This window comes from Pleurodeles waltl, chromosome 6, assembly GCF_031143425.1.
Source record: "Pleurodeles waltl isolate 20211129_DDA chromosome 6, aPleWal1.hap1.20221129, whole genome shotgun sequence".
NCBI lineage: Eukaryota > Metazoa > Chordata > Amphibia > Caudata > Salamandridae > Pleurodeles > Pleurodeles waltl.
This window is the reverse complement of record NC_090445.1, coordinates 694,611,849-694,639,799: the sequence shown is the minus strand read 5'-3', so window position 1 is coordinate 694,639,799 and position 27,951 is coordinate 694,611,849. Positions and strand designations below refer to the sequence as shown.

General features: G+C 46.0%; 1 protein-coding gene across 1 annotated transcript in view; it reads left to right on the top strand.

Annotated features, from left to right (window-relative positions):
• LOC138300177 (disintegrin and metalloproteinase domain-containing protein 9-like) overlaps window positions 1-27,951 on the top strand; it is a 587,087-nt gene that overhangs the window by 402,437 nt on the left and 156,699 nt on the right. Inside the window, exon 17 of the mRNA XM_069239149.1 lies at window positions 21,573-21,653. Coding sequence (XP_069095250.1) covers window positions 21,573-21,653 — 81 coding nt within the window. The remainder of the gene's footprint in view (window positions 1-21,572; window positions 21,654-27,951) is intronic.

The following is a 27,951-nucleotide window of genomic DNA, read 5'->3' as shown; positions in this document are numbered from 1 at the left end:
TCCGGATCGGCGCCGGAGGACATGGGAGGTCAGCCCCACGGTGACGCCGCATCCTTCGACGCCGTTGCTCTCTCCGACGTCTCCAACTTCGCCTGGACAGGCGTCGTGATTGAGGTATTGGAGCCTCAGGTGTTTTCTCCGGCGCAGACGCCGAGGCCGGCGTCGGGGTCGCCTCCGAGTCAGGCACCCCAGTATCCGGCTTTTCCCACCCCTGGAGCCGATAGTTCCGCATTCTTGAATGCGATGTATGCCATCTTCCAACAGATGGCTCCAGGGGGTGCTCCGGCTGGGCCTTTGGCCTTTTCTTTGGGTGATCCTGCGCCTCTTCGGCCGGCACCCTTTATGCCCTTTCTCCCGTTTGGAAACGTGGGCTCGGCGCCAGTGTCGGCGCCGGTGGCCGCTCCGATGGCTTCGGAGGGATTGGCCCCAGGGATTTCCATCCCGTCGACGTCGAGATTTCGGCCTGTGACTCCGGTGGGTCCATCCGTTTCATCTGCTCTTCAGTCGGCGCCGAAGTTACCTGTGGCGCCGGATGCGGCGTCGGTGGCTTCGGAAGATCGGCGCCGATCTCCGACTTCAGCGGAGGTGTTGTCGACTCCGCGGATTGAGCAACGACTGCGTTCAAGGAGGCGCGCTCTCCGGGTACTAGAGGAGCAGGAGTACCAACGAGCCCTAGAGGAAGGAGAGCTAGAGGACTCGGGTGATGGGCTGCGTGGACTGGAGTCGGCCAGTGGGCTGGACACTTCCCCTGAGTGGGACCTTTCGTCCCCGGGGGAATATACCGAGGAAGCTGCTTCCTTTCATACAGTGGTACGGAAGGCAGCTAGTTTTTTGGACCTGCCTTTGCCGGTGGTGGAGGCGAAACAAAACCTTTTGACAGAGGTGTTGCATCCGGCCTCAGCCGCGGCGGAGCCTCTATTACCTTTTAATGACGCTCTGCTGGATCCGGTTTTAGAGGTGTGGAAGAAGCCGGCATCTTCCCCAGCAGTTCACAGAGCCGTGGCCAGGAGGTATCGGACGGCTCCAACTGATCCTGGTTTCCTATCTAGGCACCCTACGCCGGAGAGCTTGGTTGTGCAGGCCTCCTGTTCGTCCAAGTCAGCGCCTGGTTCTTTCCCGACGGTGCCTGGGGACAGAGACTCAAAAAAGCTAGAGGCGCAGTCGAAGAAGATTTTTTCGTCCTGCAGTCTGGCGTTAAAAGCCACTAATGCGACCTGTATCCTGGGGAGGTATATTCATGCTCTGATGGATGACATCTCCTCTTCGTTTACAGAGCTTCCCCAGGGTCTTTTGGATCTTGTCTCTGATGCCCAGGCTGCTGCGACCCAAATTATCCAGACGGGACTGGATACCACCGACTCGGTAGCCAGAGCAATGGGCACAACTGTGGTGGAAAGGAGACAGGCCTGGCTCCGTAACTCGGGCTTTTCGGCAGATGTACAGTCCACATTGTTGGATCTCCCGTTTGATGGGGACAAACTGTTTGGGGCTAAGGCTGATTCAGCCTTGGAACGTTTTAAGGAGAGCAGGGCCACGGCTAAGTCGTTGGGACTCCAAGCTCCTTCTTCCACGGCCTCTTCCAGATTCTTCAGGAGGTTTCGTGGATTTGGGCGTGGCTCTTCCTCCTCTTCCTTTCGGGGAAGATATCAGCAACCTGCCTCTTCCCATCCCTATAGATCTTTTAGGGGGAGGGGTAGGGTCCGCACCAGGGGAGCCTCTCAGCAGCACTCTGCCTCTTCCTCATCCTCTGGCGGGGTGCAGCAGGGGAAGCAGCCTTAGGCTTCCACCATTTCCCACTCACTCCTCTCCTGTAGGGGGAAGATTACAGCATTTTCTCACCAAATGGGAGACTGTTACGTCGGACACTTGGGTTCTCAGTGTTGTGGGAAAAGGCTACACCCTTCCCTTTCGGGAGTTTCCGCCCCTCATCCCGCCCCGCCCTTCGTATTGTTCACAAGAACACCTCCTGTTGCTAGAACAGGAGGTAGAAGTCCTCCTTTTAAAGGGCGCGGTGGAGTTGGTCCCGGAGCAGGAAAGGGGTCAAGGAGTTTACTCAAGGTATTTCCTGATTCCCAAGAAGGATGGTCGTTTGAGACCAATTCTGGACCTGAGGATCTTGAATTGGTTCCTCAAGCAGGAAAAGTTCAAGATGCTGACCCTAGCACAGGTGCTTTTGGCGTTGAACATGGAAGACTGGATGGTGTCTGTCGACTTGCAGGATGCTTACTTTCATATCCCGATACTCAAGTCACACAGGAAGTATCTCCGGTTTGTGGTGGGATCGCAACACTACCAGTTTGCGGTCCTTCCGTTTGGTCTTACTTCAGCACCTCGAGTCTTCACGAAGGTGATGTCGGTGGTTGCGGCAGAGCTCAGAAGGAAGGGGATAGCAGTATTCCCTTACTTGGACGATTGGTTGATCAAAGCCAAGTCCCCGGAGCTTGTGTTGCGTCATCTGCAGTCAACAACCCAGTTGTTGTTCGACCTGGGCTTTTCGGTGAACGAGCCCAAATCTCACCTGGAGCCCTCTCAGCGCCTCCTGTTCATAGGGGCAGTACTGGATACGACATTGGGTCGGGCCTTTCCTCCGCCTCAGCGGATTCAAGATATTCAGGATTTGGTTCCAATGTTTCGAAATGGAGCGGTAGTTCCAGTCCTCAAGGTCCTTCGTCTGCTCGGTCTTTTTGCCTCCTGCATTCTGTTGGTCATGCATGCTCGCTGGCACATGAGGGCTCTTCAGTGGTGCCTCCGAAGGCAGTGGTCTCAACACAGAGGGGATCTAGAGGGTACTGTCAAGATCTCCAGAGATGCTGCTGTGGATTTGAAGTGGTGGATTGCAAGCAACAATCTTTCACAAGGAAAACCGTTCCAGCAGTCGCCACCAGTGGCCACAGTCATAACGGATGCTTCCACTCTAGGGTGGGGAGCTCATCTGGGGGATCTGGAGATCAAAGGTCTTTGGTCTCCAGAGGAACAGATTTTTCACATCAATCTGTTAGAGTTACGGGCTCTACGTCTGGCTCTCAAGGCCTTCCTCCCTTCCCTTCGTGGTCAGTCGGTACAGGTCCTAACGGACAATACTACCACGATGTGGTACATAAACAAGCAGGGAGGAGTGGGGTCGTACCTTCTCTGCAGAGAAGCTCTTCGACTATGGTTCTGGGCAAAGGACCATCGGATTTGCTTGATAGCAAACCATCTGGCCGGAGTCTTGAACGTGCGTCCGGACAGTCTCAGTCGCCACTTCTCGGCAGACCACGAGTGGCGTCTCCATCCAGATCAAGTCCGTTTAATCTTCCAGAAGTGGGGGTTTCCTCGGGTAGATCTGTTCGCCACTCGAGAGAACGCGCATTGTCCGTTGTTCTGCAGCCTTCAGTATCCGATGCAGGAAGCGTTGGGGGACGCGTTTCAAATGACCTGGTGCGGCCAGTTGCTTTACGCGTTTCCTCCCATACCCTTGATTCCTCGAGTATTGAGGAAGATTCGCCAAGACCGGGCTCTAGTAATCTTAATAGCTCCGGATTGGCCAAGGAGGGTGTGGTACTCCGACCTTCTCCAACTCTCAACGTGCCCGCCGCTCCGTCTCCCTTTCAGGGCAGACCTCCTCTCGCAGTCGCAGGGGCAGGTTCTACACCCCAACCTCCAGAGTCTGCACCTACATGCCTGGAGATTGAACGGGGCAACCTGAGTTCCTTCTCTCTCCCGCCTGAGGTAGTGGATGTTATATTAGCGGCCAGGCGACACTCCACTAAATCTATCTACGCTAATAGGTGGTCTAAATTTGTTGCGTGGTGTGGAGAGAGGCAGATTGATCCTTTACATGCTCATCTATCGGACGTTTTGTCTTTTGCTCTATCTCTGGCGCAGAAAGGTTGTGCAGTGGCTACCATTAAAGGTTATTTATCGGCCTTGTCAGCCTTCATATGTCTTCCAGACCAACCATCTTTATTTAAATCCCCTATTGTTATCAGATTCTTGAAAGGTCTTCTAAATCAATATCCTCCAAAGCCATTCGTTATGCCGCAATGGGATTTGTCCTTAGTCCTGACTTTCCTTATGGGGTCCCCTTTTGAACCTATGCATTCTTGCCCCTTGAGGTATTTGGTTTTAAAAACAGTCTTCCTGATAGCTATAACATCAGCAAGGAGAGTGAGTGAGTTGCAGGCCTTATCAGTAAAACCCCCTTATACAACTTTTTATGGGGATAAGGTGGTGTTGAGGACCAAGGCTGCTTTCCTCCCGAAGGTTGTTTCACCCTTCCATTTGGCTCAGGCAATTACTTTGTCCACGTTCTATCCTCCGCCTCATCCTTCCAAAGAGGAAGAAAGACTGCACCGTCTGGACCCAAAGAGAGCGTTGAGCTTCTTTATCGATAGAACAAAGGATTTCAGGCTGGAGGATCAGCTGTTTATTGGATACGTGGGCAAGAGGAGAGGAAAGGCAGTCCACAAGAGAACACTATCCAGGTGGGTTGTTCTTTGCATTAAAATATGTTACTCTTTGGCAAAGAAGGATCCTCCTGAGGGCATTAGAGCTCATTCCACCAGAGCTAAGTCGGCCACTTCGGCCTTAGCCAGAGGTGTTCCTGTGGTCGACATCTGCAAGGCCGCAACTTGGTCGTCCCTTCACACTTTTGCAAAACATTACTGTTTAGATTCTGAGGTTAGAAGGGACGGCCATTTTGCACGGTCAGTGCTGCAGGATTTCTTGGTTTGACCATTTAGGCACCCACCGCCGGGCGTGGTACTGCTTTGGGACTCTATTCATGAGGTGAGGAATCCACAGGTAGTTGTATCCATCAGAAGAACGAGTTACTTACCTTCGGTAACGACTTTTCTGGTGGATACATTAGCTACCTGTGGATTCCTCACGGTCCCACCCGCCTCCCCGTTGCCTTTATGGTCTTGCCAAGTAATCCTTGAGTGCGCTCCTCTTGATCTTTGAGGGTGCAATAGATGTATATATATAATATATTTATATATATATAGGTATATGTGTATATATCTTTATGTATATACTTGGTGTGTGTATATATTTTAAAAGAGAGAGTTTTATATATATATATATATATATGTACATAAAAAGATTTACAGTTATTCATACAATGTGGTGTATTTTTACAATATAATGGATGTTGCTTTGTTCTTTCATTGCATTGCCTGGTTGTTCTCATGCACGTAAAAAATGATTGGTACTGACGTCCGCACGTCGTCGAGGACCTCTTATTGCCTGTATGACGTCAGACGGCGTCGCGTGCGAGACAGTGACGTCCTCGTCGACGTGCAGAGACTGGTAAGAAGATTTCCGTCGAATGCTGGCGCCATGGGAGTATTCATGAGGTGAGGAATCCACAGGTAGCTAATGTATCCACCAGAAAAGTCGTTACCGAAGGTAAGTAACTCGTTCGTTTGGCAATCAGACTGGAGATGGTAACTACTGAATTTATGTGACCAGTTAACAAGAAGCTTCATGAGCGCAGACCAGAATTTTAAAACATATATAGATCTTCTATCTCTACCAGGGATTACTAGATATATGTAAAAGTTGCAGTAAACCCTAGGTCCCTCCATAGTTATACTGGCACTGAAATGGCAGCACCACATGTAGTAACATAAGCTTGTACTTTTTTGCTCATCTGGGGACACTGAAAGGAATGTGCAGTTAATCCTCAGTACACATTGAACCCGGGCTACTAGCTAAAGGGGTAGTATGACACAGCATGGTAGTTGGGACTACAGGTCTATTTTTCTGAATGAACAGCTTTTCTCATCTTAATTACAGGTATCAATGGGTGTGTTTTCTTTTACAAGGTTCTTTTTGTATCCAAACATCTTTGTCTAGTTTTGCTTGAGCTTTTTTCTTTGCAAGCATGACTGTGTCAACAATGCTGTTCATGTCTGGCAGTATTTTGGAAGCCAGTGTTTCTGGGATTGAATTAGTTTTAAGTGATAAGGACCAGGAAGTGACTGGAAGTGTCAATTCCTGGTCTGCAATTTATGTAGAAGTGAAATGGAAAACAATAACTTACCCACTTGGCATATTTGTGACCTTCATGCCTCCTAGATTTTAAAAACCCAAGTTCTGTCCACATAATTACTGCAGGATTTCCCCCGCCAAGTAGGAGCACCAATGGCTACAAGCATCCTTGATAGTTAGGAGCTCTCTGTCACAGATTGTGTAGTGCTGTTCCTTGTTAGGGAGGGAACAAGCACAGGATGCTACTGGATACAGTGCTTCTGATTGTGAACCCTCTGAGACAGAATAGCACCCCTGGCTATTGAAGAGGCATTAGACTCAACAGTAAAGGCTGCTGCAACATCACAGTGTTTCATGATGGGTGCTGAAGTAATGGCATCTTTTAATTTCTGGAATACCACATCTTGGGGGTTATTCTAACTTTGGAGGAGTGTTAATCCGTCCCAAAAGTGACGGTAAAGTGACGGATATACCACCAGCCGTATTACGAGTTCCATAGGATATAATGGACTCGTAATACGGCTGGTGGTAAATCCGTCACTTTTCCGTCACTTTTGGGACGGATTAACACCTCCTCCAAAGTTAGAATAACCCCCCTTGTTAAGAACTCCTTGTAAATGGAGTGTTCTTTTGTGGTAATTGTGTTATAGGAGAAATGACAACTCAGAATGCTCAGAGAAATTGTTAATAAGAGTAGCAGAAGTCACAAAGCATGATATTTCTTTTACATTCTTGGTTGTCAGCCATTGTACTATTGCTTTTATTTTATCAGTGTCCATGCAGATACCTTTAAAGAATATGATATAAAGGAGACAGGTGACACCTCATGTAGACATATTAAATGATTGCTGCATTATGGAGATTTGAACATTGCACTAATCACCTGTGAGGGTATCCATGTACATGGCATATGTGTACGTGTGTGGTCCCCACAGAGTTTATTCAAAGAGCCAGGCCTTCCGCTTCTTGTGGAACTCACAAGGTGAAAAGCAGGCTTTGATGAGTTGAGGCAATTTGTTCCATGTATTGGGTGCGATGTATGAGAATGAGCAATCTGATTTGCTTTTGCGGATGCTGGGGGAGGAGTGTGTGCAAGAGAGAGTGAGGCAGATCGTAGGTGCCTGGCAGGCTGGTCCAAGTGTATGCAGTTATTCAGGTATGCTGGTCCTGTATTGTGTAGGGCTCTGTGTGCATGAGAAGCTTAAATTGGCTGTGCTTGCTAATGGTGAGCCACTGAAGCTGCTTGAGCTGTAGTGTGATGTGGGTGTGGCATGGGAGATCTACTATTAGCCTTGCAGTGGCATTCTGAATGGTCAGGAGTCTGGGTAGGAGTTGTTTGGAGACCGGTGTACAGAGTGCTGCCATAGTTCACCCTGCTGGTGATGAGTGCTTGTGTGGCTGTCCAGCTGGTGTACTGTGAAAGCCATTTAAAGGTATTTTGCAGATGCAAAGGATATATAAGCAGGAGGTGCTCACTGCAGTGACTTTTACTGTCATGTTTAGATTCTCATCTGGAATGATCCCTACATTTCTTGTGTAGTTGGTGGGTGTAGGTGTTGGCCCTAGCTCCGATGGCCACCAAGTGGAGTCCAAAGGAGAGGTCTTGTTACCGAAGATCAGTGCTTCCGTCTTGTCTGAGTTGATCTTCAGGTAGTTGGATCACATCAAGTCTACTACCATGGTCATGCAATTGGTAAAGTTGGTTCTGGTGATAATTGTCTTGTTCATCAGATGAGTTCAGTGTCAGCGGAGGTCATGGTGATGTTCTCAAATGATGTTGGTGAGTGGTGTCATGTATATGTTGAAAAGACTTGGGCCAAGGGATTATTTCTGTGGGACTCTGCATATTCTGGTTTTTGGTTTCTGGTGTGAAGGATGGCAGCCTGAACTTTTGAGTTCTTTTTGTGAGGAAGGAGCAGATCCAGTTGAGTGTGGATCTTTGTATGCTAGTCTTCTGGAGTATTCTGAAGAAGGTGTTGCGGGAGACAGTCATGAAGGCTGCTGATAGGTCGGACAGGATGAGGGCTGCTGTTTCTCATCGGTCCAGGATGGTCTGAATGTCATCAGTTGCCACAATGAGTGCTAGTTAGGTGCTGTGGTTCTTTCTGAATCCTAATTGGATGTTATCTAAAATCTGGTGGAGCATGAGGGGATGTGAGCTGCTTGTTGATGGCCTTCTCAAGCAGGGAGCATGGAGATGGGCCAGAAGTTGCTCAGTTGATTCGGGTCAGCCATAGGCTTCTTGAGGAGGTCTTTGATTTCTGCAAGTTTCCATTTCGTAGGAAGCTGGCTCTGTATATACTATATCAAAATGAGATATAGTGGGCACAGAGTCCAGGGGTTCCCCAGAGACTTAACAGGGACTAAAGTAGATAATACTAATGCTCTCTTTTCTGGTATTGTGGTTGAGCAGTTAGGTTTATCGGTGGGTAGTGCAAAGCATTTGGTGTACACACACAGACAATAGAAGAAGCACACACTCAATGACTTAACTCCTGACCAATGTTTTTTATATAGCAAAAAATATATTTTCTTAATTTATTTTTAGAGCCACAAGATTCAAGTTGATTCGTATTTCACACAGGTATCAACAGTACTTTGTTTGAAATTGATAAGTTATACAGTTTTTTAAATATTGTCAATAATCTGTTTTAAAACTTGACAGTGCAATTTTCAGAAACAGTTCCTGTGGGGAAGAAAAGTTAGATTGTTCTACAGGTAAGTACAATACTTACAGTGCCAGTCTCTGGAGGATAGGTAGTCCACAGGTCGGGGTTCAAGTTAACCCCAAACACCCACCACCAGCAATATAGGGCCAGGTGGTTGCAGAGGTCAAACTGTAGGCAAAATTAATGTGGGCTCCTATGGAGACTGGGACACTCGGTTTCAGGTCTTCAGGCAGGTAAGTACCCGCAACTTCAGAGGGCAGGCCTGAGGGATTTTAGAGGAGCACTGGGTAGGCACCAAACATACGCCCTCAGCAGCACTGGGGTGGCCGGGTGCAGGGTGAAACAAGATGGCGGGTCACCAATGATTTTCTATGAGGGGACACTGGGGGTCATTCAGAGGCTGCAGGTGAGGTCCAAGGAGTCGTCTCGGGCAAACCACAGGCTGGACAGGGAAGAGGGACGCCTGCTGAATGTAGCTGCACCGGATGTTGGGTTCTCGTAGGCCTGGGGGCTGTGGGTGCCGTGTGTCTTTAGGCGTTGGATATCTTCGTCCCGAGCTTTCGCAGTCAGGGGGTCCTCAGGATTCCCTCTGCAGGCGTCATCGTTGAGGGGTGGAGAGGTCAACCCAGGTTGGGCACTTGCTCGGAATCACCTGGGGATCCTCTCTAGCTGGGTGGACCACCTGGACACAGGCCGTGGGCTTTGGGTGCAGAGTGGTCAGGACTCACGCATTCGGAGTGAGGCTGGAGTCCTTGGTTGTTGATTCTTCTTGGACAGGCCCACTGTCCTCAGGAGTTCTTGGTCCTTTTGGGTGCCAGGCAGTCCTCTGGAGGTTGGCAGAGGTCGCTGGTCACGCTGGATGCATTGCTGTTCTTTTGCAGGTTCTTTGAAGCAGGAGACATGCCGGTAGGGCTGGGGCCAAATCAGTTGTCATCTTGCTTCTTCTCTGCTGGGGGTGTCAGCTAAGCAGTCCTTCTTCTTCTTTTTAGGCTGCCAGGAATCTGGTGAGCTGGGTTCAGGGAAGCCCTTAAATACAAGATTTAGGGGCGTTACAGGGATCAGAGGGCAGTAGCCCTGAGGGTGGCTATACCCTTCTTGTGTTCACTCCCTTTTGGCTTGGGGACACATTCCTAGCCGTATTGGTCCCTGTCCTCCAAACCAAGATGAAGGATTCTGCAGGGTGGGGGTCGCTTCAGCTCTGAACATATTAAGGGTGGTCCCAGCTGAAGTGGTCACTCCGCCTTGTTTTTCCTAAGTTTCCTGCCAAACTTGCTGCCAAAAGTGGGGCTTTGTCTGGGGGGCGGGCATCTCCACTAACTGAAGTGCCTTGGGATACTGTAACATGAGGCCTGAGCCATTGAGGCTCACCGCCAGGTGTTACAGTTCCTGCAGGGGGGAGGTGTGAAGCACCTCCACCCAGAGCAGGTTTTGTTTCTGGCCTCAGAAAGCACAAAGGCCCTCACCCCATGGGGTCAGAAACTTGTCTGTTAGTGGCAGGCTGGTACAGACCAGTCAGTCCTACACTAGAGGATTAGGTAAAATACAAGGGGCATCTCTAATATGTCCTCTGTGTGCTTTTAGAATAAATCCAACACTGGCATCAGGTTTATTGTGCTGGGAAGTTTGATATCAAACTCCCCAGTATTTAGTGAAGTTATTATGGAGCTGTGGAATTCTAAATTTCAAAGTCCCGGACCATATACCTAATATGGCCACACTGCACTTACAATGTCTAAGAATGGACTTAGACACTGTAGGGGCATATCGCTCATGCAGCTATGCCCTCATCTGTGGTGTAGTGCACCCTGCCTTGGGGCTGTAAGGCCTGCTAGAGGGGTGACTTACCAATGCCACAGGCAGTGTTTTGTGGGCATGGCACCCTGAGGGGGGTGCCATGTCGACTTTGCCTTTTTATCCCCACAATAGCAGTGTGTATGTGCTTGGTGAGGGGTCCCTTAGGGTGGCACAACACATGCTCCAGCTTAGGTACCTTTCCTGGCAACATGGCCCTTGGTACCACTAATACCTTTTATAAGAGATTTATCTGTGTGCCAGAGTTGTGCCAACTGTGGAAACAATGGTACATTTTTAGGGAAAGAACACTGGTGCTGGGGGCTGGTTAGCAGGATCCCAGCACACTCCCAGTCAAGACAACATCAATATCAGGCAAAAAGGGTGTGTGGGGGGGTTCCTGCAACAAGTGTCAGTTTCCTACACAAGCCCCCCAGCCCACAGGCCAGGAGACTCAACCAAACCTGGGAGAGTCTTCCTAGTCTGTCAGATGAGGAAGAATAGGGAAACAGGATGGTTTGTTGCAGGGCCTACTCTGCCTTACATCTGGGGAATTGACCTACCTTAGCAGTGATAGGACCCATCCTTTTTATCTTCTGCTAATCCAATCTTAGCCAGGGCCACCCCCGGCTTATCCAAAGAGGTTACCCACAGCTGGAGTAACCCCACCATGACCAACAGGGTCAGGGGGTCTATCTTGCTATTTGGCATGGGGTCAGACCACCATGCCAAGGACAGTGTAGCCATAAAGGCTAACACCCAGCAGAGGCAGGGCCCTTGGTACCACTAGTACCTTTTGTAAGGGACTTGTTGGAAAATGGGTTATTGGTAAGGGCAGGTAAGTACCTACACTTAGCAATAGGCCTCTAACCTCCACTTAGGTCCAGTTAGGTCTCAGTAAATTAAACCCAGCTCAACCCTTGGTAGCTTGGCAACGAGCGACAAGGCTTAATTTAGGAGACAGATTGTAAATCATTCAAATATCACAAAACAGTAATTAAATAAAACACAGAAAACAGTTTAAAAATCCAAAATCAATTTATTAAAATAGATTATATTTTTATCTTTAAAATGACACAAAAACGAATAAAATCGGATAAGGGGAACCGGAGATATGAATTTTTAAAGAATTATTGCTTTCTAGCGCATAGAAACAAAAAGCGCCAATCTGGTCATCAGGTCACACCTCGACCGGGGCAAAGTCAAAGTTTAAGGCCGACGTCGATGGAGCCCAGCTCAGCTACAGGCCACGGGAGGACTTAGTCGTTTTTTTAAAGATTTTCTTCAGCAGGACAAACCTGCCAGTCCAATCCCACCTCCTGGAACTCTTCTTCGGATACGACCGTGCAAACCTGGATCTTGATCCGACGTCCTTGGAGCCCTACTCGGATGCGCTGGCTGGGAGGTCCCGGTCAACTTCCTACGTTCGGACTTAGGCCCGTATTTATACTCCGTTTGCGCCGAATTAGCGTCGTTTTTTTCGACGCAAATTCGGCGCAAAACTAACGCCATATTTATACTTTGGCGTTAGACGCGTCTAGCGCCAAAGTATGGGCAAATAGCGTCATTTTTTTGCGTGAACGCCTTCCTTGCGTTAATGAGATGCAAGGAAGGCGTTCCCGTCTAAAAAAATGACAGCGACGCAAATGCGTCGTATTTATACTCCCGGGCAAAAATCACGCCCGGGAGTTGGCGGGTCAAAAAACCCCGCATTTGCGCCACTATTTAACGCCTGGGTCAGGGTAGGCGTTAAGGGGCCTGGGGGCTCAAAATGAGCCCACAGGTGCCCTCCCCTGCCCCCAGGGACCCCCCCTGCCACCCCTGCCCACCCCAGGAGGACAGCCAAGGATGGAGGGACCCACCCCAGGGACATTCAGGTAAGTTCAGGTAAGTATCATTTTTTATATTTTTTAATTTTTTTGGGTGGCATAGGGGGGCCTTATTTGTGCCCCCCTACATGCCACTATGCCCAATGACCATGCCCAGGGGACATAAGTCCCCTGGGCATGGCCATTGGGCAAGGGGGCATGACTCCTGTCTTTACTAAGACAGGAGTCATTTAAATGGCGCCTGGGCGTCGAAAAAAATGGCGCAAATCGGGTTGAGGCGCTTTTTTTGCCTCAACCTGACTTGCCCCATTTTAAGACGCCCTAACGCCATTTTCCCCCTACGCCGGCGCTGCCTGGTCTACGTGGTTTTTTTCCACGCACACCAGGCAGCACCGGTCTGCTAGCGCCGGCTAACGCCATTCCATAAATACGGCGCCCGCATGGCGCTTCAGAATGGCGTTAGACGGCGCTAAATGTTTTGACGCTAAACTGCGTTAGCGCAGTTTAGCGTCAAAAAGTATAAATATGGGCCTTAGTCTCTTTTTTGGAGATTTTCTTCACCGGGACAAACCTGCAAGTCACGCCGGGTCGCGGTTGAGACAAGCTGGCTAGAGCTGCCGCAGCGGGTCAGTCCCTCTATGGAGCTTTTTTCCAAAAGTTCTCCAAAGTTCTCCAAACTTCTGGATCTTCTTCCAGATGTTCTTTTAAGGTTCTTTTGGGGACCACAGCTCACCCCAAGGTTCCAGAAGCTCTGAGATGCTCTTTGGGGGTGTGGACTACAACTCCCAGAATGCACCTGGCGCAAACTCCTTTTTGGCCACTAAACAGTGGTCAGCTGGTTGGTTTCTTCAGGAGTTGCTGCAGGGGAATTTTTTCACCTGTAGCAAACAGGGAGTCCCTCCTTGAACCAGTTGAAGCCAGGCAAAGGCCTTCTTGTGGTGAAGCCCAAGTGTGCAGCTGGTGCAGTCCTTCAGAGTGCAGGGTCCAGGTGCAGGCCAGGGGTCCAGCAGGGCAGTCCTTCTTCTTCTGTAGTTCTTCCTGGTAAGGATCTGGTAGGGAACTGAGGTGTGGGTGCAGGTCTGCCAATGTTATCCCTGCTCCTGGGTAACAAAACAGGGGGGTCCTGGTTCTCCAATCAGGTGCAGGGTCCTTCCCCCTGTGATGACCACTTCCTGGGAAGTGTGGCAAAAATCAATCCCAGGGAGCAACATTCCTCAAAAATCCATCATGGCTGAAAGTGATTTTTCGAGGTTACATCTGGCTGAGCCCACCCACTGGTGTGGCCAAAAATCCTAAACACACCCCTCTACTGCCCTCTCCTAATCTAATCAAGGGGGCACCTAATTGTCTGGGTTTGCAGGATGTGAGGGTGTTACTGGGTTGCTCCAAATGTCCTTCTCTGCCTTTGAAGACCAGTTTGGAAGCCTTCCCCCTTCCTGCCTCACCATCTGCTGAGGGGAGATCTCCTCCCCCCCGGCACATCTCTTTGTGTGGATCCAGGCCACTTCACACCTCATCAAGGCAGCCTGGCCAGGCTGCCAGAGGCTGGCCAATCAGAGCACAGCAGCAAAAACACTGCAGGGCTGAAGTTGCCAACTTTTTCAGGTAAGGTTTAAAACTCTTTACCTGAACAAGTTTTATTAAATCCCACAGCTGGAAGTTGTGGGATTTATTATAACAATTAATTTGATACCAAACTTCTGGTATATGTTACTTAGGGGGACTTTAAAAATTAAAATAAAGTCTCCCCATTCTAGCCTATGGAGGCCATTCACTACAATGAGGGAAAAATGAATGTGGCTGTTTTACCTCACCAGGGCTTATAAAACTATTTTATAAGGTCCCTGCTTATAGTTACATGGCACCCAGCCCTAGGGGCACACAGGGCACACCTTAGGGGTGACATATGTAAAAATAAGGTAGTTTAAGACTTTGGAACTACTTTTAATTCCAAAGTCGAATTGCATATAACTTTAATTTGAAAGCAGCCAGCAAGGCAGGCCTGCCTTTAAAATGACACTGGGTACCTCAGCAATGCACCTATGGGTGCACTACCTATGCTGGGGTCCCTAAACCTACATACCCTACCATATACTAAGGACTTATAGGTAGGTTGACTTAGCCAATTATAATTAGCCTAATTTGTATACTGATTTTACACAGAGCACAGGCCTGGGACTGGTTAGCAGTACTCAGGGCACCATCAGAGTCAGGAAAACACAAGCAAAAAGTGGAAAATGGAGGCAAAAAGTTAGGGGGCCTCTGCGATCAGCCCTGTTCTCTCACAGGACTTATCTCTGTGCCAGAGGTGTGCCAATTGTGGAAACAATGGTACATTTTTAGTGAAAGAACATTGGTGTTGGGGCCTGGTTAGCAGGATCCTAGCACACTCTCAGTCAAGTCAGCATCAATATCAGGCAAAATGTGTGTGGGGGGGTAACTACAACAAGTTCCTACACCATTCATCCGAGAAGGTGGTGTATGTGATGGAAGTTCTGATAATGTGGGTCAAGGTGGTGCTGTTCCCTGGTTGTACATGTGGTGGGGTGTGGATCCATTGAGGCCGCTCAGTGGATGGTGTGCATGACTGATGCTTTATCGTCTCTGGTGATGGTTGTCCATTCGGTCAGGTGGCCATCTTGGTTAGTGGTGGGCAGGTTGGTAATGAGTTCTCTAGGGTCCGGTTGATGTGATTTTGCTATGGAAAAAGTTGGATAGATCGTTACAGAGTTGTTGAGTGATTGTGATGCCTTTGTTAGAGGCTGAGGGCAAGTTGAAGTCCTTGACAATCAAGAAGATCTCCTTGCAACTTTTGGAGCTTCCTTCGCAAGCACTTTTTTCATGATGTCACTTATTTGCTGGTGATAGCGTTTGAGAGCAGCCTTGTAGGTGATTCTGTCGATTGTTTGTGGTTGGCTCTCCATTTCCTTTCGAGCTGTTTAGTGTTGTTTTGTGTCTCAAAGGTTTGTTATGTACAAGCTGTCCTGCTTGTCACATCTACTTTGCTTGCTGGGTTTGATGAGTGTGAGGAGTCCGCGCAGTTCTTGATCTAGTTGTTGATGTCCTTGTTGAAGTTTTGCGTGTGAGGCTAGGGTGGTCTGTGCTGAGGGCACTGAGCCAGTCTCCTTCTGGGATTTTACCCCAGCTGTGGTTTGGAATCCTGATACTGGTTGTAGTGTTCACTTGCAGTGTATTGATTTTGGAAATGGATGATGGAGCGGTCAGTCCATGGGAGCGGTGTAGTGGAGTTGTATATGAGCCTTCGCTGACGGTGAAGATGGGTTCCACTATGTGTCCTGCAGTATACGTTTATCATGAGATGAACTGGGTGAATCCAATGTTGCTTAGGCTTTTCAGGAGTGCTGTGATGAAGGAGGCTTTTCAGGAGTGCTGTCATTTCTGTCTTCCAGGTGGAAGTTGAGGTCACCAAGGAGTATGGAGGCTATGGAGTATATGGAGAGTGGGGAGACAGAAGGGGATGAGGTTGATGAAGGTGGCTCGCAGTCCATGTGGTTGGTATGTGAGAGTAGCATTTGGCAGATATTTTTCTCTTAATTAAATTCACTATTCCAAATCCTGTCTGTACAATGGTAAAGAAAGAGTTGGAACTTCAGAGGGGAAAGACATATTATTCCCACTCCAGTCTGTGCCACAGTAGGGTAAGTGCTGGACTTCGGAGGGGTAAAATTTACTATTCCCACTCGGGTCTGTTCAAAAGGAGGGAACGTGCTGGACTTTGGAAAGGTAAGATGTACTATTCCCACTCCAGTCCGTGCAAAAGTAGGTAAAGCGTTGGACTTTGGAGTGGTTAAATTTACTCTTCCTACTCCAGTTTGTTCAACAGTAGGGAAAGCGTTGGTCTTCGGATGGATTATATTTACTATTCCTACTCCAGTCTGTTCAACAGTAGGGAAAGCATTGGACTTTAGAGGGGTAAGATTTACTATTTCCACTCCAGTCTGTGCAACAGTAGGGAAAGTGTTGGACTTTGGAGGGGTAAAATGTACTATTTCCGCTCCAGTCTTTGCAACAGTAGAAAAAGCGTTGTACTTCGGAGGGGTAAAATCTGCTATTCCCGCTCCAGTTTGTTCAGCAATGGTGGAAAGCGTTGGACTGTGGAAGGGTAAGATTTACTATTCCCACTCTAGTCTGTGCAACTGTAGGGAAAGCGTTGGACTTAGGAGGGGTTACATTTACTATTCCGGATCCAGTCTATGTAACAGTAAAGAAAACATTGGAGTTTGGAAGGATTACATTTATTATTCCCATTCCAGTCTATGCAACTGTAGGGAATGTGTTGAACTTCATGAAAGTAATTTTTCTATTCCCACTCTGGTCTGTTCAACAGTAGGAAAAGCATTGGACTTCAAATGGGTTTCTACTCCAGTTTGTTCAACAATAGAGAAAGTGTTAGAGGGATTACATTTACTATTCCTACTCCAGTCTGGACAATACTAGAAAAGCGTTGTACTTCAGAGGGGTAAGATTTATTATTCCAGCAACAGTGGGGAAAGTGCTGGATTTCGAAGGCGTCAGATTTATTATTCCTACTCCAGTCTGTGGAACAGTAAGGAAAGCGTTGGACTTCAGAGGAGTTAAATTTAATTTTCATACTTCAGTCTGTGCAACAATAGCGAAAGTGTTGGTATTCTAAGGGGTTAAATTCAATATTCCCCACTCCAGTCGGTCCAACAGTAGGGAAAGTGAAGAACTTCAGAGGGGCAAGATTTACTATTACCACTACAGTCTCTGCGACACTAGGGAAGTGTCGGACCTCGGAGGGGTAAAATGTACTTTTCCTGGTTCAGTCTGTGCAACAGTAGGGTAAGTGTTGGACTTGGGAGGGGTTAAATGTACTATTCCCACTCTAGTCTGTGCAACTGTAGGGAAGGGTTTGACTTTGGAGGGGTTACATTTACTATTCCCAATCCAGTCCATGCAACAGTAGGGAATGATTTGACCTTCGAAAAGGTAAATTTGACAATTTCCACTCCAGTCTGTTCAATAGTAGGGAAAGTGTTGGACTTCGGAGGAATTAAATTTACTATCCCCACTCCAGTCTGCTCAACAGTAGGGAAAGCATTAAACTGTGGAGAGATTAAATTTTACTATTCCCACTCTAGCCTATGCAGCAGTAGAGAAAATACTTTTAATAGGAACATTATTATTTAACCTATATATATGTTCACTGAAAAAAATTCAAACTTTAGAACGATGTTATAGTTAGGCTCACAATTTAAACATACAAAACCACATAAATTCACCTGTTATAGTTATAGTTATCTCACGTAACTATAACTCGTGCCCTAGGGTAACTTTAACTCGCGCCCCCGCCATGCACAGTTTTTTCATCAAAAATGTTACTGCACATATTACATTAGCATTATCAATGATGTTATCAAAGATGTAATGAGTTACTTAATTTGTGGGATAATTAGCAGTGCATGGCAAGGGCACAAGTTATACTTACCTTAGGGCATGAGTTATTGGGCCAGATGTAGCAAGGCTTTTGCGCCTCGCAAACGGCAAAAAACGCCGTTTGCGAGGCGCAAAAGCCCTCACGCTATGCAGAAACGCATTTTGCGAGTCGGAACCGACTCGCAAAATGTGTTTCCGACTCGCAAATAGGAAGGGGTGTTCCCTTCCTATTTGTGACTCGCAACGCGATGTAAGTTGATTTGCGACCGCAAAAGCGGTCGCAAATCAACTCGCAGTTACCATCCACTTGAAGTGGATGGTAACTCATTCGCAAACGGGAAGGGGTCCCCATGGGACCCCTTCCCCTTTGTGAATGATCACAATAATATTTTTTCAGAGCAGGCAGTGGTCCTATGGACCACTGCCTGCTCTGAAAAAAAACGAAACAAAAGGTTTCAGTATTTTTTTCTAAGAGCAGCTCGTTTTCCTTTAAGGAAAACGGGCTGCAGATAGAAAAAAAAACTGCTTTATTGAAAAGCAGTCACGGACATGGTGGTCTGCTGTCTCCAGCAGGCCACCATCCCCGTGAGTGCCCAGACTCGCAATGGGGTCGCATTGCGAGTCGCAGAAGGTGTCTGAGACACCTTTCTGCATAGCAAATTGCGAGTTGCAATTTGCGAGTCGCTCAGACTCGCAAATTGCAAGTCGCAATTTGCAACGTACCTACATCTGGCCCATAGTTACTTGAGGTCCCCAGGGCTGTGGAGGAGGCCTGCCAATGATCCAAATTCAATGTCTGCAGCACAATCAATGAAAATCATGACCAGGAAAATGCAGAACATGCAGTAATGCATACAGTTTGGATTTGATTACATTGGGACACAATTGGCAACTATGAACACCAGTCTGACCACCGCCACACAGGAATTATGTCAGCACATGGGGCTGACAGTGCTTATCGAAGATGTTGTGATTGTAGTGCTGCAGCTAGAATAGATGGCCTATCCTGTTCCATTGGTCGTTTGGCCAATGCTGCTTCCACCCTACTGAAGATAACAGTTACACTGCAGGTGGAAATGGGACACGAGTGGTGAGGTTGCCAGGGGCCTAAGGCAGATCACATCTGCAGTTGAGGTGCTACATAATGCAGATAGCAGATGGTGTTGGAGATGCCCCTCAGGAGAGTGAGGACTTCTCAAGTGTTAGCAGCATCTTTGCCAGGTATGCACATGCCCTTCAACAGCAGTAGCTGTACTCCTGCTGGTGAACAAGGAGGGACAGGCCATGTTGGATATAGCTGCAGAAAGCTGTGATGGACACATCATATTGTAATGTCATGTTGGCATAATTGTAGTTATTTTGGTGACTGGCTGGCTTTTGTTTGTACTTTATTGACCACTTGGGTATCATACAGTTTACAACTTAAACTATGGACATAGTAGCCTGACATTAAAGCCTTTAATTTGCGGCATCAACACTTCTTTCATCATTTCATTGAGTGTAGTGTCACACGGAGCTTACCTTGAAAAGTAATTTGTTGCAATGTGAACTCATTGGTGCCTCCCCTCTGCTGCTGTATTCTGGTCTCCAGGCTGTGGAGAAGGTGGTTCTAGGTCTTTATCTTCAGAAGCTGTGTCCTCTGAAGTGATGGGTAGTCCGCACCTTGTTGCTATGCTGTGCAACATGACACATGTTGCAACAGTGTTTCAGGCTCTCTCAGTAGCATACTGTTGTTCACCTCCACTCTTGTGAAGGTATCACAATCCTGATTTTTAGCATGCCAAATGTTCATTCAATCATCACTCTTGTGCATCAGTGACCAGTGTTGTAACGCCTTTTGTTTTGGTTTGCTGGGGCTAGGTATGGAGTCCTTATCCAAGGCCTTAACATATACGCACTGTCACCTGGAACAAAAAACATAAGTCTAAGCATGGCAGAACATGAGATTTGACAGACACATTCATATGTGTTATGTTGCAGCATCACAATACCTTTGAAATAGCCATCTTCAAACTCCCCTCTTTCCAGGAGTGGGTGTATCCCGCTGTGTCTGAAGATGTGTGCGTCATGGGGGATCCCTGGGTATTTTGCCACTCTATCTGTCATTACATTATGTGTATCACATACAACTTGGATATTGAGGGAAGGTGTATTTTTCCAATTCCAAAACAGGTATTCTGAATGTGCTGGAGGACAAATAGGAGCATGTGTAAGACATGGGCGGATTTGGCCACCCTGTAAATGTTTAATTTAGTATTTTGTAATTCCTCTGCATTCTGCGGAAGGTATGCGTACCTGTTGATGTCAGGAAAATGGCATCTAGGAACTTCTGCAGCTCACTTTGTGACACCTCTTCAGCAACAGCAATCACATCCTGGTAGCTGACTGAGACAAAAAAGGTTCAGTAGAGATAGAAGTTCTGTGCAGGGTTCTTCTTTCAAGATTAGGTTTCAGTAATTTAATCACATCTATGATCACTGCACTACTTAGCCTGTATTTTTCAAAGATTTCTTCCTCTGTCTTAACGAAAATGGTAGGCCAGCTTTTATAGCCTTTTTTTGTGACTAATCACTACTTGCAACTGCCTCAAACATAAGGTTAGTGAGTAACAAATACCAATTTTGTATTTGCGACTCACAAATATCAGTCGCGAAAAATAGCAATTCGCAAATAAGTTTGCATTGCTACATTTGGTTTGCGAATGGCTTCCGTACATAAAGAAACACCACTTTGTCAATTGCTAACCTATTTGCGACCGATTTGCGGAAATTGTTCATACATCTGGCCCTTGGTCCTTAATAATCATAGACCAAACACTGATGGATGAGTCTTTATTAAAGTTCCAGCTTGACGTTTCAACCTTCTTACATCACAAATTCAAACCATCTGTTCTTTGGCAAGACCCCAAAACCTTGGCTCCTCACTCTGTGACAGTCCCTGCCTCCACTTCCTTCTCCTCCTTCTACTCAGCAATAGTGATCATCCTAATGGAATTCCATTTAACATATTCACTACATGCAACACCTTTAGGAATAAATGAACAATACAAGCTTACCAGGACCTTGCGCTTAGTGTGACCTATACTGCAGGTTGGATATCACATTAGCAAGTTACAGTAAGTCGATCTGCCACAATATTGTCTGTTGAATATCAACTATATTCTCAAGGTATTTATAAATAGGCATATGTAGACTCAACATTCTTAAATGGCATATCTATGTACCATGACAAAGCATGGATATACCATCAAGCTAGATGTGGAATTAAAGAACATAAGAGTTTACTTATCTATATATACAAATCAGCAAGTTGGAAGGAAACCTTTTTGGGTGGTTTGCAACAAAACATAAATTGTTGTAGAGTTTCTTCCTGGCTCTAATAAATAATGTTGAATTGACGGATAAGAGGTATAGAGATCCATTTATGTAATCAAACAGAATGTAATTCAAACCTTGCCTTTATCAGTCTATACCCACCTTGACAATATAATTTAGTATTAGTTCTGGAGACAATGTTATTGCAGATCTGCATTAAAAACTCAGTATTACAGTTGAACACCCCAACCAGGTCCTTATTATTCATTAGTCCTTTCCTAGCTAATGTCTTATAAGTTCATTTGATTAACACTACATGTGACAGGGTCTTATTTTACCTTCTTTTAATAATATGTTTAAAAACAAACACATCAATGATGAATTATTAAAAATAAAACTTGTGCTTGTCAGCTCACTGCAGCCTTCATATCAGAAACCATAAACTACTCAATTGTGAAAGCATCTTAGGACGTTCTCACTACTCAGCAGGCTAGAAGTGTGGTCTTCATCATAAACGTATTCTTACCACTGACCAAACTTAGTGCATTGATGATTTTTCACTCATTTTCTTTCAGGCATGTGTGGACAATGCATGTGTTAACAGCAGTAAACTGGGTTACAACTGTGACGTGAAATCCAAGTGCAACGATCGTGGTGTGAGTAAATATTAAACAGAATTTCTCCTGTAATTCTACAAATTGTGAAGATGTGCTGTGGCAGCTGAGGGAGATATCAAGTAGTTGTAATACTGTTTTGGTTCAGATGTATACCTAATGGTAGTCAGAGAATGAATCATTAGCACAGTAATTGTTCATCATGCAATAGTAGTACACAGAAGAGTGCAGTTCACATGTGCGAGTTAAGATGGCGTTTTTAGGTCTAACAGTAGCAGTGTAAGCTCTCTGTCAGCTATTATGAACTCCACACTGTTAGAAATTACAGGGGTGTGGAATTCCTATAGCCCAAGGCCCAGGGCCTATTGTTTGGGGTCAGAGGCAACAAGTTTTCATGTTTATTTTGTCCTTGGGACAAGTAGGCCCAACCCCCTGCAGCATAAATTCTTTGGCTGCTAGTTTGAAGTCCCACATAATGGATCAGGGAAGGGCACCGTCTGCAGTTTAGGGGATATTTGTGTCCATATATTAATGCTGTTCCATATGGTTCTTTAACACAAAGCCTATATTATTAGGGTGAGATCTCTAAGCAAATGTAAGCTCAGACTGTACTACTGACAGAGGCTTCAGCATAAAAATGTGTACAAACGTTTGAAAAGTTTACCACTAGGAGACCACATATAGTGCTCCCAGAATGCTCTTTGAGAAGATGCAAATATTTGCAGACGCTTAAAAGCAAGATTGATGGTTCTTTGCTTTAAAAAAAAAAAGTTTGCAAAAAACTGAAACTACGCAAAAGAAATTCTCCTAAACAAACTCCAGTAAGATTTTAGATACCATTTCTAGTAAAGTGTGTTGAAGCATGCTAGTATTTCCCAAAAATATTCATAACGCAAAATCATTGTAACCAGTTTCAACAAGATTAAGGGAAACATGAAATTAAACAAGCATTGGCAAAGCCAATAGTTCTGATATTTGTGGTCACCTTTTAGGTTTTCTTAATGTGTGTCTTGTTTTAACATGGTTTTTGTACAGTGTTATTGCTGCATTGCTTACTCTACCCTGGCAAGATATTTCATGAGTGGAGGAAGGGTGTTCCCATGCATCCATCGATGGATTATTGCCATATTCCCAGATTTAACATTATTGGTAGACCTGGGAATCCGTCAAAATCCCACACCTCCCCAGGTGAGGCATAACTAAGAGAAATATCTTTATTTCTCCTTTTACTTACTCTTTCTATGTGTGTTGCATTCTGCAGTACACAGAGGAAAAGGCCTCTCAGAATTGTTGTTTTGCAGGAAGGTCCCTCTTCCTGCACAAAAATAATCCTGCTTACAATGCAGGCATCCTTGCACCATGGTGCAAGGGTTACTGTGCTAGTGCTACGCTGCACCTTGTGCGTCAGAGCAGGGAAAAGTCAGGAATGCACCATACAATTTCGAATATGGCACATTACTGCCTATCCTCTATCACACAGCGCAGCAAGGTGACTAGCTGTGCTATGCTGCATGAGTTCTTAATAAATATGACCCTAAGAGAATTGCTAGTATTCAAACCCTATTATATTATTAGCCTTGGCATAATCAGAGAGGCTATTATCAGACGTTTTATATAATGAGATTGCTGCCATAATCTGTCGCTGCACTACGTGACACCAAAGGAGCAAGTGGATTTTTTTACAGGACAACCAGATTTGTAAAGCAACCTGCCCCACGGACAAGTAGATATTTTACTAAATTCCATTTGGCGGAGGTGTGCACCCTGTCCAAGTAGGGACCACAATCCTAGTCAGGCTAAGTCAATTACAAATCATAAATTAACCTGTGCTCACCCTCTGGTCGCGTGGCTCAGACCAGGTAGGCTTAATTTAGGAGTGAATGTGTTAAGTATTTGTGCAACTCTTCAAATAGTAAAACAGTGAAAACACCACACAAAATACATAGAGCTTAATTTTATGAGTAAAACAAGACCAAAACAACAATAATCCAATAAGTAAAAGTCGAGATAAGAATAAAATGCAATATAGTGCTTAAAAGCATAAAGGGCCAACCAGGGCTATCTGGTCACGCTAGGCTGGGTGAAATCCAAAAGTTCAGACTGACCGCAATGGAGCACAAGTTGGCTGCAGCCCCAGGTAAGTCCTGATGAAGTTTTACCTTCTCAAAGTTGAGTCAAGGCTCCCACTTGCAGGGAAGAACTTCACCAGGTGCAAGGAGAGCATTGCTGGTGGTGGTCCGCAGGCACGGAGTGTCGGCCGGGTATCGCAGATGGGAAACTGGAGCCATGTGGGTGATGCTGGCTGTGTGAAGAGATGAACTTGCAATGGCTCGTGCTGATTCTTCATGTGAGCAGTGCAGTCCCAGTGTGAATACGCCTGATCCCAGTCACGAAGAGCTCAAAAGCTTGATTTCAGGAGGGACAAAACCACTTTTAAGGGCCCAGGACTGGAGGGGTGCCTCTTGGGGGGTCAGGAGCTGGTTGAAGATGGGTTCAGGAGCTGTAGCAGGAGTGTTGGAAGTATTTTGTGATTCTGACGCTTCAGAAACAGGAGGCAAGCCAGCAAGCTCTTGGAGTCAATTTGGTACCGCGATGGAGAGACGCAGGTCCAATACTTCTCACTCCTAGGGAGGAGTGCAGCAGGCAGCAAGTCAGCTCAGCAAAGCAGGAGTCTAGGGGAGTAGCAGCTAGGCAGAATGGCTGTCCTTGTAGCAGCATAGCAGCCCTTCCTCCTGCTGGCAGAGTATCCATAGGACCAAAGGTTTACTGAGTTGGTGTTATCTGAAGTTCAGTACTTACACCCAGTTGTGTCTTTGAGGTGAGGGAGGCCTCAAAAGAAGGTCTTTGAAGTGTGATGCGGTCCTCCCTTTCTGCCCTGGCACCAGACTCACTACAGGGGGTTATGCAGCTCTCTGTGCTGCAGGACACTGCCCTTTCAGGTGTAAGTGTCAACCCCTCCCTCTCTTACCTCCCATTCTGCCCAGCATTTCCCAACAGTATGTTGATGGCCTATCAGTCACACCTACGCTCCCTTTGTGTGTGGCTGTCTAAAGTTTATGCACAAGCCAAGCTGTTACCCCACCACAGATGTGAATTGGAGAAAGGCAGTAGGTACTAGATGATTAAAGTAAGAAAATGGTAACTTTCTAAAAGTGGCATTTCCAATACTGCAATTTAAAATCCAACTTCACCAGTTGTGATTTTAAAGTGTGAGTTCAGAGACACTAAACTTAACAAACCTATCTCCAACACATTGGGAATTAGACTCATAAAATATAATAAGGTAATCCAAATGTCACCCTGTGGGAGAGATAGGCCTTGCAGTAGTGAAAAACAAATTTGAGGGTTTTTAACAACCAGTGCATGTAAAACTTAAAACTTAAGTACTTGTCCTGCCTTTTAAATGCACTGCACCCTGCCCTGTGGGTTATATAGGGCCTGCCTTAGAGGTGACATATGTATCAAAAAGGGACGTTTTAGTTCTGGCAAGAGGTTTACCTTGTCAGGTCGATATGGCAGTATAAAACTGCACACACAGGCTCTGTAATGGCAAGCCTGAGAGATGGTTAAATGGCTAAGTAAATGGGTGGCACAATCAGTGCTGCAGGCCCACAAGTAGCATTCAATATACAGGTCCTGGGCATAGGCAGTGCACTTTATTAGGGATTTATGAGAACATTAAACATTCCATTTGGGGTTAAGCCAATGTTACCATGAATTAGGGGAGAGGAGTGGTCAAATGCACAGAGTCCTAAAACCAGAAAAACAAGGTCAGAAAATGGAGGGAGGCAGGCAAAAGATTGGGAGAAGACCACCCTATGGCTGTTAGGTCTAAAGCACACATAATAACACACATAGAAAGGAATAGTGTTTAAGCCTTATCAGCTGTTGTATTGTGTGACTGCCATTTTCAACTTTTATTCTTGAGATAATGAGTATTGCTAATGCACCAACAATGTTATTGGTTTATATACTTCAAACAGAAGGAAGAGTTTTGTGTTTCTTTGGAGCTTTGCAGATTTTGTGACTAATTCTCTAATAAAGGTGATGCTGGTTGAGAGTTGCATGTAGAGTGATGTTTCTTTTCAGGTTGTCCATATGTTTCTTACTTTTACACATCCTTGCATTATTCATGCTGCAAAGTACTTTAATCGGTGCTTTCCATAAGTTCTACAAGCTTTTCAGTTTTTTTTCACATCTGTCTCTAAATATCATCAGGTTAAGTCTGAAATTAAACAAACATAACACTGGTGTTTATGTGGAGCTAAGTCTTTAGATCACCTAGTGCTCAGTACACCTATTGCTTCCAGTACACATTGCTCTCTATGCGGGTCATGTGGTCTGATCCTACGGTTTGGTGACATTGCGTGCCAAATGGGGTCAGAATCTGGAAGAAATTGAAATAATAAAGTGCAAGTCGAGTATCAAACTGCGCTCAATGCAAAAGCCTTAAAAAACAAGGAAACAGGGCTAAAACTTTCCAATGGTAGATAACAGAACCGCACTGTAACCATTTTGGGTGTTACAGCACCAAAGGAATTACTTACAACAGCCCCATGAACTAACCAGTATGTGGCTTGTATTAGGTATTACGCTCTGCTTCTAGTATTTTGAAGAGGTTAAAAACACATTTTGTAGTATAATACATCTTACATTTTTTATGGTATCAATGAACATTGTAAACAAATGCTCACACTCTCAATCACAAATTACAATATAAATAATATAGTTCCTCCTGCGTATAACTTCTCTTACAACAAGGTACGATAATTGCTCTCGGGGTAAAACCAACAGTTTTTTCAGTCCTACACCCAATACACAACCTCACCAACAGACTATAACAATTTGAATTCTAGAGTCTCCTTACTTCAGTAGACAAACGTACCAATGCTTTCATCCTACCTCCCTCCCTATCCTTATATTTGCATACTCTTTCATGCACTAAGAAACACCCATACTTACTCTCTTATGACCCTTCTAGCTTAACTAACTACTATAATAATCCCTGTGGCCCACTCCATTCACCTTTTCGGTACTTACACCTCACCACTACCATTACTACACCAATACCACCTACTACCTCTCCTGTCCATCCTCCCACCAAAATCTACTCCACTCTTCCACTAGCTACTGCTTTAATTCCCCACCCTCATCACCCATCAAACCTTCCCCCACAGCAGCATTTAAAACATATCTCTAGAATATCAGCCTGACCCCGTAGCTCTTATTGACCTTTTCATACACATCACTTCACCCTTACTTCCCATGCAAATTTCCTATAACAATTGTGAACTCCAATGCTAGTTCACATCTTCATAAGCACCCCGCAAACGCATAGGGCCTGATTACAACTTTGGCGGAGGGGGTTAATCTGTCCCAAATCAGGGCCATAGTCTCTAACTCTCCCACAAACTCTCCACATAATCTCTGAACTCACAATCTCCTTTCTCCTCTGACACTTTAACCGATAAAAACACCAAAATAGAACACAAACACTGCTCCTTCAACACTTACCCATATGCCATCTTCTTTCCCCAAACACAAAAGAAATACAAACATCACCAATATTACAAATTATGCATCACTAGTGTAGTGCTACATTACACTCATATCATCTCAGTTTCAACATAACACCAAAGAACAATGCCAATTTCACAAATACACCCTGAGTCATACTTACCCTCCTACAAATCATCAAATCTCTAATAAACCTGTGAGGAGCACACTGAATAAGAGGAAAACCAAAATCCCAACAACTTTACTCCATCAGTGCTACCTACATCCTCATCCTCTCATACATGTGAGGAACAAATTTTATCCAACAATGATGAAGGTGAGCGCAGAACTTATTTGCGCTGTCTCGAAGGCCACATGTGATGTGTAAAAGTGGCAATAAGACATCAGGAGCCCACCCAGGTCATGCAGTGCATCTGAGCACACGTGGCACCAGGAGCCAACCCTAGCCACTCTGTGCTACGAGGTGCAACAGAACATACCTGCAATGAGTGGCACACTGTCACCATTAGCCCACGTGTGAAGTCCAGAAGTGGAAATGCAACAGCGGGAACCAACCCTGGTTGCGTAGCGGAGTGTTGGAGCACACGTTGCACCAGAAGCCCATCCTAGCCACGCTGTGCTAAGAAGTGCAACCAAACTTACCTATGGTGAGTGGCATGCTGCCACCATTATACCAATCTCAATTTTCCCGGGCTACCAGCTCGCTGAAAACAGCAACATCTCTTAGGTTGTGGTTACTCAAGTGGCCATCTTGAAGTCAGGTGGCCCATTCACTAAGCAGTGTGGAATCAGTGGCGACCATTTTAAAGTCAGGCACTATAGG